Source organism: Oncorhynchus tshawytscha, linkage group LG20, assembly GCF_018296145.1.
Source record: "Oncorhynchus tshawytscha isolate Ot180627B linkage group LG20, Otsh_v2.0, whole genome shotgun sequence".
NCBI lineage: Eukaryota > Metazoa > Chordata > Actinopteri > Salmoniformes > Salmonidae > Oncorhynchus > Oncorhynchus tshawytscha.
Genome location: NC_056448.1, coordinates 30,315,308 through 30,327,846, shown reverse-complemented (window position 1 = coordinate 30,327,846; position 12,539 = coordinate 30,315,308). Strand labels below are relative to the sequence as shown.

At 44.3% G+C, this 12,539-nt stretch overlaps 2 protein-coding genes across 5 annotated transcripts in view; one reads left to right on the top strand and one right to left on the bottom strand.

Moving 5' to 3' along the window:
* Positions 1-2,504: 2,504 nt before the first annotated feature.
* npm2b (nucleophosmin/nucleoplasmin, 2b) lies at positions 2,505-5,498 on the top strand. The gene is made up of 10 exons (XM_024381314.1): positions 2,505-2,555; positions 2,706-2,766; positions 2,866-2,948; positions 3,163-3,279; positions 3,886-3,979; positions 4,203-4,339; positions 4,592-4,617; positions 4,712-4,748; positions 4,920-4,958; positions 5,240-5,498. Exons 2-9 carry the CDS (start codon positions 2,730-2,732, stop codon positions 4,950-4,952), a joined length of 564 nt encoding a protein of 187 aa, XP_024237082.1. The 5' UTR covers positions 2,505-2,555; positions 2,706-2,729; the 3' UTR covers positions 4,953-4,958; positions 5,240-5,498.
* A 1,839-nt stretch (positions 5,499-7,337) lies between these two features.
* The window catches only part of LOC112219926 (unconventional myosin-XVIIIb-like), a 56,605-nt gene continuing 51,403 nt past the window's right edge, over positions 7,338-12,539 (bottom strand). For 3 of the 4 annotated variants that reach the window (XM_042302474.1, XM_042302476.1, XM_042302477.1), the window contains 4 exons: positions 11,634-11,675; positions 8,892-9,074; positions 7,734-8,733; positions 7,338-7,627 (listed from right to left, as the gene is read on the bottom strand). In XM_042302474.1, coding sequence (XP_042158408.1) covers positions 7,755-8,733; positions 8,892-9,074; positions 11,634-11,675 — 1,204 coding nt within the window. In that variant the 3' untranslated portion in view covers positions 7,338-7,627; positions 7,734-7,754. The remainder of the gene's footprint in view (positions 7,628-7,733; positions 8,734-8,891; positions 9,075-11,633; positions 11,676-12,539) is intronic. The other variant, XM_042302475.1, reaches the window with a different exon arrangement.

Genomic DNA, 12,539 nt, shown 5'->3' with positions numbered 1-12,539 from the left:
TTTTTCTTAGGGCTGACTCCAATTATTAGACTGGTTGATTTTTTTAGTCGATAGGCTGTTGGTCGACAAGATTTATTTTTGTCGAGCAGGAGCAAATACATATATTTTTTGATGGCACATGAGACACTGGTCTTATTCGCACCCATCTCAGTAAACTAATCCATTGCGGAGGCCTCTGGGATGGCAGAGTCCAATAAGAAGGGGAGTGTGGCTGCACCATGCACATCTCTCTCCAGAATGCGCTCTGTCCCACCAGTTTCTGTACATTCATTGTTTCATAACTTCATTGTGCGAATTGTTTGTATTTGATTGTTAGTGTCTATCAATTCCCCATTACTGTACATATAACACCAGTAGTACATGTACCGTTAATTCCAATCGTTTCTGATCTACAATGTTTGTTTGGTTACGGTAATCTCTGTTAATGTATTCAATATGTTATTATTCCAGTCTTTTACTGTTCTTATTGTTGGAGTGATTGGACACATTGTTTTCAGAGTGCACATTTTATGTTACACTTGTGAGAAACAAGTTTTGGTTTATTTCGTTCCATTTAAGAGTTTTGTCAATTTATTCATTGTCTTTTGTTTGGAGCGCTCCTGTTAATGCTGAGTAAGGACCTGATTACACATAGAAGTAGGCCAATAGGCTACCTGGCCCACTTGCAAATGTAGCCCTATAAATGTGCCCATTTGGGGATCTAGTAGTATTTCTGATTGGCTTAATGCACCACCTGTAGACCTCAAACAGCAAGCCTTCAAAGTCTGTTTTTAGATGCAATTTAGAATGACAATAATTCCTCAATGTATTTGAAAAATCTTTCCAACTCTCTCCCTTTCGATAACCACTCAGCGTGAAAGGGAAAAATGTAATTCTCTGATCCAGTGGAAACGTCATAAAATAGGCCTACCTGATTACCTGATTCGTATCCCTTGTGCAAATAGCCTACAGCTGTCTCTGTCCTGAGATCACTCGTGTGGGGAATTCTGAGGGCCCAGAAGGTTTCATACAATGTTGCAAAAAGCTTTAGGCCAGACCAAGTTTATACAATGTTTCAAGTTTGTTGCAGACAGTCCATGTGTAGCCAATGTGATTTATAGGATATTTATTTTTATCACAATATTTATTGTCTACCTTTAGGCTGCAATGTTTTTATTTGTTGGCTTTATCTAGGCTATGTTTACATAGCTGGCGATGGCAATAGAAGTAACTTTTTTAGGTTTGTATCATTTTCATTTAGATTGGGATAGAATTTTGATTAACCACATGACAATAAATTTGACCAAACTGTTCCATGAAAATGTGCATGTGAAAACAATAACTGGCACCCAGATTGGTAGAAATAGCATTCTACATGAGAAAGTTTGCAGACTCCTCATGTAGCCTATTACCAGAAACCTCAGGAGAGTAGTGGCAGAATCTATGAAAACCAGTAGGAGCGGGAGGAGGATGGTCAGGACAAGTTATGATTTTTTTCTTCTGGTTATCTTGATCTCTGGCTCCCTCTTGAGTCATTTGCGACTTGTTTCATCAAACAGTGAGTTTAAAGCATCAGACAAGCTCAATGTATATAGTTTATTTTAGTAAAACGCATAGGGTGTGTCTATTTATCATATTGCCCCCACATTCTGAAATTGCATATTTGTCACCCCCAGTTTTATAATTGGAATGTCAAACAAAACGAGGCAACGGTGTGCTTAATGACCATGCGGATGCCTCCGAGAGGTTGCGTAGGCTGTTTGAAGTGTGGAGAATAAAAATAACTGGAGAATAAAAATAAATAAATAATGTATGTCCCCCCCACTTCTAAAACCAAAGTTGCACCCCTGATATATGGAAAAATACACGTTTTAACAAGTTGACTAATTGATTGGTTGAAAGAACAGACGACTTTCAGTCGAACAATATTTGTTTTAGGTGGGGACACCCCAAGTGTATGCACAAATGAGAGTGTGTGTGTTCCCCCTAAGGGTTTGCGGCGGTCGCACACTCGGTTCATGTTCTCTTCACTCTGTTCTCCACCGACTGCAGTGATCCGAGCCCACAGGGTTGCATTAAATATACATCACACAGCCGTCTGCAGAACACACACACAAAGAGCGAGAAAGAGAATATAAGAACTGAGGCTCTCACACAACCACAAACTGCTTGCATTCTATGTTAACAACATCATTGTTAAAACTCATCCCTACTCACTACACCACACTTACTAAGCCTACATAGTACACTACACAGTCACTCACTTACTTCTGTATAAGCCTACATTACACAGTAGCCTACACGCAGTCACCGACACGCAGTCACTCACAACTCCTATCCGACTACTCACCAGAGTTTTCCATCCAAAAACCTGAAACCTGAGTGGCATGAACTCTTCTCCAATCAGTACCTCTGCTCTGGAATGGGTCTTCATTAACGAACCAATCAGATGTAGCGCTGGCCGCTTAATTGGCATCACCTGTCTTTCCATCTTCTTTATAGTCCAGTTGTGTGAGTTCAGTTTTTTTTTTACTTTCTCCATCTATCCAGGACCAGTCTGAAGTTCCAGTCCTTCGGTAAGCATTTTAACAAATCTAGCCTTTGATGCCGATATTCCCCGGTTTTGATAATGTAGGCCTAAAACACTAAAATATAGCTACTTTTTCCTTCCACTTACTCCAATAGTTGCACATTCAATGTGCTGATACCTCACTTGTTTTTCCCAGAACCTGATCTCAAATTTGTGAAACATGAACAAACAGGAAAAGCCACTGTCTACGCTGTGGGGTAGGTTTGACTAGAAACTGTTCCCATAGTGCCCCAAAAAAAGTAGATTCCATAACAGCTGGACTAAATCTGTAGGCATATCTTTATTCTGTTTGGTAGGTTGTGAACTCAGCGAGTCAAAGAAAGAGGGAACATTCAAAACAGATGACACAAACCACCAACATCAACTCGCACTGAGAACTGTAAGTCCCCTTGGAGAATATTTGATATTTTACAACCAAAGTAGACTGACTGGGCATCTTTATTGCAGCTGTACTGCACAGGTCAGAATATTACGATCACGTGATAGCATTTGAAATGTTAATTTGGGTAGTATTGACTGCAGAAAGACAATCTGGAACGCAATTTTAATAACTTCAGCAGTGCGTTTTCAAGTGCCTGAATTGTCCCTGGCAGATGTGTCTGGGCGCAGGTGCCAAAGAAGAGTTCAACATTGTGGCGTTAATTACCGGAGAACCAGATAACAGCAAGGGCATACCCATGGCTACCCTGCACGCCAACGGCATGCCCACGGCAAGTTTCCCCAATTTGTTCTAATGTGGCAGCCTGACTACTTGGCGTTCTCTATCGACGCAGAGGTGAGTTTTGATAATTGTGGGATTTGCTAGCAACGGAGTCTCCATTATTTGATTCTGGTAAAATATCAATTGAAAACAATTACCGGTATCTACGTGTGTCCTGTACAGCTGCTGTTCCTGGATAGCCCTGACTGATTAAATTGGCACATCTGCGTTGAGTTGAGGAACACAATGATCAAGTTTTGTTGTATTCTGTGTATTTGAAGTGTGAATTTCAGCGCCCTGTGGAAGTATTGCAGTTGTTGTACAGGACATGTGGCAACTCAATGTTACTAGTCAATTCTGTGACCAGTTATACAAACTGAACTCTGCCTCAATACAAGAGAACTGTAGGACATGGCCAACCAGACTGTTTGAAGTAGTCTTCCCAATGACCTAGACCTACCTGGCTAATGAAGGTTAACCCAAATCAGCTAATGTTGCGGAATGGGCCTGGGGAAGTAATCACCAGTGGTTATAGGTCTAACCTAGCTGGGTGCCTGGTTCTGTCAGTTTGAATAGCAGCACTGATTGTCATGATTCTGTGTATTGATCTCTCCAGGTCAATCTGTCTGGGATAGACCTGCACCCTCCTGTAACCTTTCAGCTGAGGAGTGGCGCTGGACCGGTCTACATCTGTGGGGAACACGTGGCCTGTAAGTAGGGGTTTAGGGAGCAGGGATGATGGCGGTTAACTGTAAAAAACAAGTGGCCCTAGCCTTACTGTAATGTCATTCAGCTAATCAAAGTCCTGAGGAGCAGCCTGTCAGTGGAATTGGATATGTTGGAACAGAATATTGCATAATGTTAACGGTTTTGACAGCCATAAACTACCGGCCTTTCTAATGTCACTGTCATTTAATTCCTGTTGCTTTCCAGTGGAGGATGACTTCTCAGGAATAGATAGTGTTGATGAGGAGATGGAGGAAGAGGAGGAGGAGGAGGAGGAAGAGATTGAGTCTCCTGTGAAGCCTGCTAAGAAAGCAACTGCCAAGAATGCAAATGTTGCAGGCAAAGTAAGGACCTGTTTTATATCAAACTCACACATGTTGATTTTTGAATGATTTTATACTTAAGTTGTCACATTTTCAACATGCATATGGACAACTATGAAATCCAGCCACACACGGATCCTAGTTTGCTCTAATCTACATATAAATTAATCTTACTCCTTGTCAGTTGTCAAATCCAAACTATTCTTCACAATGAGATGATATTGGTAAAGCACACAGATCTGGGACCAGGCTAATGTTATTCCTGTCTTCCAGAGAAAGAAGCCAGAGGAAGCAGATGAGTAAGTGATAATAAATGCTTTTTAATCCATTTGTGATTTACTGAAATCTAATTGTTGCTGTTCACTTACCACCAACTATCCTCTCTCCTTCCAGACCTGCATCAGATGATGAGAAAAACCCTCCTAAAAAGGTACTTTATTTACTCTGCCTTAAATATTATACCCTGATTGACTTTCCTGGTCAAAGGCTCTGGCTTCGTCCCAAATTGTTCCCTATGTAGTGCCATGGGATGCAGAACAATCTTCTGGCCTCCTGTTGGATTCATGGCTGGTCTGGTTTGAAATGGCTTTCTGTGTTTCAGGGAAAGGGTAGAGGAAGAGGCAGGGGAAAGTGATTCAGGGTAAGTGACTACCTCAGGGCAGTAATGCTGAGCCCTCTATCTTTTGTTAGCGCATAGCCATTCCTGGGGTCATATGCATGACAAGGTCGCGTTGGATGAAGTGTCAGTTAAATGGCATATGAAGTCTAACACTGACTTGGGGTTAACCTCCCCCAGAATACTAACAACCATTAGGGGAAAGGGACTAAGAACCCCTTGGCACCTGAAGGGTGTAGTGTGACATGACCGCTGAATTTGCAGATTGCCTGTACTGAATGACTAAACCAGTTAATGTGTTTCAGGCGCTGCCCAAAGAGTCTGTTGCATTTCTGTTTGGCTAAAGGTTCTGTCAATCAACTGTTGGGTTTCTATCTACCTGTTCATTCTTGCATGGATCAAACGATTTAATCTAAGGCTGTTTATCCTGTACATATCAATGCTTTGTAAATCGTTTGAAAGAGTTTTGTCCTTGTGGTACTAATCAGTGTACCTTAAACTACACTGAACAAAATATAAATGTAACGTGGTCCTTTGTTTCATGAGCTGAAATAAAAAAAATCCCAGAAATGTTAGACACAGCTTTTTCTGTGTACAAATTTGTTTGTCCATGTCAGGGAGCATTTCTCCTTTGCCAAGATAATCCTCCTGGCCGGTGTGGCATATCAAGAAGCTGATTAAATGGCATCATTACAGAGGGGCGTCTTGTGCTGGGAACAAAAGGTCTCAAATTGAGGGAGTGTTCCATTGGCACGCCGACTGCAGGAATGTCCAGAGCTGTTAATGTGGTGGGTACTCTTAGTTCACAGGACTTCATCCTGCTAACTGTTCCACATGTCTGAACTGAAATTGGTTAAGGTTTATGTACTCTGTGCCATCTGCTTGGAACTCCTAAATAGTTTTAAACTGGAAGAACTTGTCCTGATTAATCAGAGGCTGATTCCTTGACCGGTCAATGTTCTGTTATTTCTATGGTCTTTACTAGATGACTTGTTTCATGTCTGCGTAATGATTTAGTCCTCACCATCTTGGCCAGGACCTCCAACTGCAGACCTCGTAACCACACCAGCAGCACAGGACCTCCATCTGGCTTCAACTGTGGGAGGGTGCTGAGGATTTCTTTCTGTAATATAAAGCCCTTTTTGTGGGAGGGAAAACAAATTCTGATTGGCTGGGCCTGGCTCATCAGTGGGTGGGCCTATGACCAACCATGGCTGCACCCCTGCCCAGTCGTGAAATCAATAGATTGGGAACTTAGTTCATTTCACTGATTTTAAATTCTTATTTACAATGACGGCCGAGGAAAAGTGGGTTAAATGCCTTGTTCAGGGGCAGAAGGACAGATTTTTACCTTGTCAGCTCAGGGATTCGATCTTGCAGCCTTCTGGTTACTAGTCCACCTGCCGCCCGTACCTTAGGAAATGTAACTCAGCCAAATCGTGAACTACATTTTATTTTTGTTCAGTATGAATGGAATTGGTTGACCAATTAGTTCCTCACCATCTACAAACTATATTCTTAGTGGTTGATATCTAGGATGGTGTTATACGGTATTGCATGAGCAGCCTGCCCTCTTGTAGCAGTCAAGTTCACCCTGGCTGTGCCCTACTTTATGCATATTAGACTGTATAATCTGGTTCAACTACAGCTGAACTGTAGCCCTGATTGGGGGTGTAAACTCCAGCTGAGATTAAGATGCTGAGGAACAGATGGTACTGGAGGACATCTACTGTAGACACCTCCCAAATCAACCACTAGCGCTTATTGTCCTGACAAATTGCTTAAAATCTGAAATATAACATATAGTTCTGAGATTGCTGTGGCCCGGGTGGGGACACAGAACTGATGCCTAGTCCCAAATCAACCACTATAATTCCCTTGGTCCCTACCTCGTAACTGATGTTGAACTGTGAAGTTCCTACGAACAGATGGATCTGCAGGGGACACAGTCTGACACCATCCCAAATCGATCCTTAGCCCCTATTCTTGACCCCCCACCTCTAGCGTCAACACTTCCACAATAACCATCTGGACTGTAAAGTTCTCAGCAAGGTTAACTGAGTTGGAGGACACAAGTGAAACATCACTGCAGCCTGACACCCTGGTCCCAAATCAACATCTGGACTCTATGCTTCCCTTGACCTCTACCTCATGCCCATTAAGCAGTGTTTAATTTAGTCTAGCTGACTGAACTGGAGGACAGGTGAGACATCACATGTCTGACAACCAGCCTGTGATCTGATTCTAGGGAATAATACCTGTGACACTCTAGGACCAGTTGTCCCCTGCCTTAGAACTAGTGACAAAGACCTGTGTTAAATCTAAAAAAGGATTTCCCTATGAAACATTCTGAACAGTAACTGTCTGCTGTGCATAGCTGGTGGAAGAACAGTTTCACAAGCATTTTCATTTAAATATTTTTATTAGTGTACAAACAGTGCTTCTAATCTAACTGATATTTTATCTTCAGTGGGCTCACATTTTTCCATGAACAGCACACAAGTGTGTGTATGTCTTGACTCGTTGGCTTCAATGTGTTTAAATCTTCTGTGCATCTTTACCTTAAGCGTGTAACTATCTTCATTGATTTATTTGGCACAAGTTTGTAGATATCTTTAATGGCTCCTTGCAGCTTGCATAGGTGTCTCTGGGAGTGGCTTCAGTTTATTCTTTCTCACACACACACATGCAGGCTGGGGAGAGGACAGAGTAGAAGAGAAGAAGGCATTAGCATGCATCAGATGTTGTCTTGACTGCCTTACTGTGTGTGTGTCTCTCTCTCTCTCTGCTACATCTCACCTCAGTCTCTCTCCTCTCCTTTTAGTCAACCTCACTCTTCCTCAGGTCTTCACTCTTCCTCAGGTATTTCTTCATGACAGAAGCAACGTCTCCCCCCTCGCTGCCCTCCGCATCCAGCCTTTCTCCCTGCGGCCCCCCACCTCCACTACGCCTGACCCCTCCTCCCTGGGAGCTCCCCCCAGACCCTGAGCTGGTGGAGCTGGAGTCGGAGCCCTTCCTGCTGCGTGTGGAGGGGGGCAGCTCTCCAAAGTGGACGCTGAGTGCCCTCCGACCCCCTCTGACTGAACTGGCCAGGCTGCTGGTGGACTGGGCCCTTCGGATGGCCGGCAGAATGTCAGAGGCCGCGTCATCACGGTTACCGTCGCTTATGAGGCGGCGGTTCTGGAACACCATGGGTTCCGACCCCAGACAGCCCTCCCCACCGCCCTCGCTGACGACGCTCTCCAGCAGCCTGCGTCTCATTGGCTGGGGGGAGCGCTGGGGGGAGCGCAGGGATCTAAATGGTTCTTCACTGTCTTCCTCTGGGATGGAGATAGTGGGGGGGCGACGGCGGGGGGCAGTGGGGGAAGTGAGGGAGGAGAGGAGGGGGAGAGAGGGGAGGGAGGAGAGAGAATCGGAGGAGTTGTAGCGTTTGGCTCCGGAGTCCCTAGAAGCTGCAGATGAAGCCTGGGGTTCGCCCATGTTGCGCAGGCTGGCGGCACGTGGCAGCAGTGGGGAGGGAGGTTTGAGGATGCTGCGGGGCTCCTGGAGGTCTTCGGGGCCCAGAGAGAGGGCTGAGGCTCTGCGGCGGAGGGTTGAGGCCCCAGTGGTCTGGTAGATAGGGAGAGAAATGGTACTGCCATCCCCCTCCCCAGACTCTGCTCCCCCTCGCCGCTTACGAAGCCCCTCTAATAGCTCGGAGAGGGCAGAGGAGGAGGAGGCCCGACCAAGATGTGAACTTCCCCCATTACCAACCACACCCCCTGGTTCTAAACCATTCTCATCTGGGTCCACACAGGAGCTGGGTGAGAAGGAGAGAAAGGATAATCAAATATTGGGAAAAATAAAACAGTTTTAAGGCTCTAAAACTGCCAACATCCACATAGTATCTATGCAGTTGCTATTGAATTGACCTACTGAAGTTGAACTGTACTGAATCAAACTGAACTGACAACTCACCGGAAGCTGTAAGTGCTCATGGTGTCCGTGACAGACTGGCGCCCCGACTGGTTGCTGATGGTACTGCTGCCATAGGGAGAGCCCCGTCTGGCCCCCCCCCGGGGAACACCCAGCCAATGACGGATGCCCTCTCCAACATCCTCTGTGCCCAGAGATTGAGAACCAACACTAGACACACTGTCGCTGAGGAAGAGCGGGAACACACACACAGTGTCACTGAGCGACAGAGATCACACAAACACAGTACCAAGAGACAGAACACACATGACTCCACACAACCAGAGATGCAACACTTCTAAGCCATGGTCAGCTCACAGCAGTTCAGCCACAGTGTCCTCAGAGGACATTTCCTGTCCCTGTGTCCTCTCTCTCCTGCTGTGTGACTGCAGGTGGTGGCAGATCATATTGGAGACACAGTCAGAGGTGTCAGACATTCACACTCAGTACTCAGGTCACATACTTGTACTGTATATAAACAAACTAACTACAACCTCTCCCATCTGCCATCAGAGAGAGGAAAGAAGAGGACGATGGAGGGAGCAAGAATGAAAAAGTAATTGGTCAGGGTATAGAAGTTTAAGAGAGAAAGAGGGAGGAAGAAGTGATAGAGCAGGAAAGATTGATAGAGGGAGTGATAAAATGAGAATAGATAATGGAAGATGAGAGAGAGAGAGAATAACTGGTTTCTGTACTGCAATGCATGGGACTCCATGCCTTATGGAATACACAAGAATATCACAGCTGGTGAACTCTCAGAACAGAGAAAAGATTATTGTGTCTCTTACAAAGGGCTGTGTGTCTGTGTACGTCTGTGTGTGTGTCTCTTACATAGGGCTGTGTGTCTGTGTAGGTGTCTCTTTGCTCCAGCCCTGTGGCTCTCAACCTTGTCCCCCTACAGGGAGATGTCTCTTCAGACAGTAGCTGTCAGACTACAGCTCAGGCATTTAGCTATGCACTGTCGGTCTGTTCACATCATCAACAGCCCAGGGACCATATATATACAGTGGGGCAAAAAAGAATTTAGTCAGCCACCAATTGTGCAAGTTCTCCCACTTAAAAAGATGAGTGAGGCCTGTAATTTTCATCATAGGTACACTTCAACTATGACAGACAAAATGAGAATAAAAAAATCCAGAAAATCACATTGTAGGATTAAAAAAATAATAATAATAATTTGCAAATTATGGTGGAAAATAAGTATTTGGTCAATAACAAAAGTTTATCTCAATACTTTGTTATATACCCTTTGTTGGCAATGACAGAGGTCAAATGTTTTCTGTAAGTCTTCACAAGGTTTTCACACACTGTTGCTGGTATTTTGGCCCATTCCTCCATGCAGATCTCTTCTAGAGCAGTGATGTTTTGGGGCTGTTGCTGGGCAACACGGACTTTCGACTCCCTCCAAAGATTTTCTATGGGGTTGAGATCTGGAGACTGGCTAGGCCACTCCAGGACCTTAATGCTTCTTACGAAGCCACTCCCTCGTTGCCCGGGCGGTGTGTTTGGGATCATTGTCATGCTGAAAGACTCAGCCACGTTTCATCTTCAATGCCCTTGCTGATGGAAGGAGGTTTTCACTCAAAATCTCACGATACATGGCCCAATTGATTCTTTCCTTTACACGGATCAGTCGTCCTAGTCCCTTTGCAGAAAAACAGCCCCAAAGCATGATGTTTCCACCCCCATGCTTCACAGTAGGTATGGTGTTCTTTGGATGCAACTCAGCATTCTTTGTCCTCCAAACACGACGAGTTGAGTTTTTACCAAAAAGTTATATTTTGTTTTCATCTGACCATATGACATTCTCCCAATCTTCTTCTGGATCATCCAAATGCTCTCTAGCAAACTTCAGATGGGCCTGGACATGTACTGGCTTAAGCAGGGGGACACGTCTGGCACTGCAGGATTTGAGTCCCTGGCGGCGTAGTGTGTTACTGATGGTAGGTTTGGTTACTTTGGTCCCAGCTCTCTGCAAGTCATTCACTAGGTCCCCCCGTGTAGTTCTGGGATTTTTGCTCACCGTTCTTGTGATCATTTTGACCCCACGGGGTGAGATCTTGCGTGGAGCCCCAGATCGAGGGAGATTATCAGTGGTCTTGTATGTCTTCCATTTCCTAATAATTGCTCCCACATTTGATTTCTTCAAACCAAGCTGCTTACCTATTGCAGATTCAGTCTTCCCAGCCTGGTGCAGGTCTAAAATTTTGACAGCTCTTTGGTCTTGGCCATAGTGGAGTTTGGAGTGTGACTGTTTGAGGTTGTGGACAGGTGTCTTTTATACTGATAACAAGTTCAAACAGGAGCCATTAATACAGGTAGCGAGTGGAGGACATAGGAGCCTCTTAAAGAAGAAGTTACAGGTCTGTGAGAGCCAGAAATCTTGCTTGTTTGTAGGTGACCAAATACTTATTTTCCACCATAATTTGCAAATAAATTCATTAAAAATCCTACAATGTGATTTTCTGGATTTTTTTTCTCATTTTGTCTGTCATAGTTGAAGTGTACCTATGATTAAAATGACAGGCCTCTCTCATCTTTTTAAGTGGGAGAACTTGCACAATTGGTGGCTGACTAAATACTTTTTTGCCCCACTGTATATCAGACTGGTCTAATAACTGAAACAGCCCAAGAATCAGCACTCTAGATTCAAGCCAACACAGGCGAGAGTACAGAGGACGGAAACACACGCGCGTGGATAGACATCTGCACGCACGCACACATGCTGGGAACCAGGGTTCTTACAGGTCTCTCTTCTTAGCAAAGGATTCCACAGCCGTCGCAACACTGGAATCAGGAAGAGGGGTGAAAGGTCAGGGGTGTGGGATCAGAGCAGTAATGATGTAACTTCCTTCTGGACACAACTGTACCTGTAATCCCATTGCTTTAACCCTCCCACATACCACTTTTACATATCAAACACAGTAACACACTCATACCTCTCTTACATTTCAAACACAGTAACACACACACTCATACCTCTCTTACACGTCAAACACAGTAACACACTCATACCACTCTTACACATCAAACACAGTAACACACACACTCATACCTCTCTTACACATCAAACATACTCATACCTCTCGTACACATCAAACACAGTAACACACTCATACCTCTCTTACAGATCAAACACAGTAACACACTCATACCTCTCTTACACATCAAACACAGTAACACACTCATACATCTCTTACAGATCAAACACAGTAACACACTCATACCTCTCTTACAGATCAAACACAGTAACACACTCATACCTCTCTTACAGATCAAACACAGTAACACACTCATACCTCTCTTACAGATCAAACACAGTAACACACTCATACCTCTCTTACAGATCAAACACAGTAACACACTCATACCTCTCTTACACATCAAACACAGTAACACACTCATACATCTCTTACACATCAAACACAGTAACACACTCATACCTCTCGTACACATCAAACACAGTAACACACTCATACCTCTCGTACACATCAAACACAGTAACACACTCATACCTCTCTTACACATCAAACACAGTAACACACTCATACCTCTCTTACACATCAAACACAGTAACACACTCATACCTCTCTTACACATCAAACACAGTAACACACTCATACATCTCTTACACATCAAACACAGTAACAC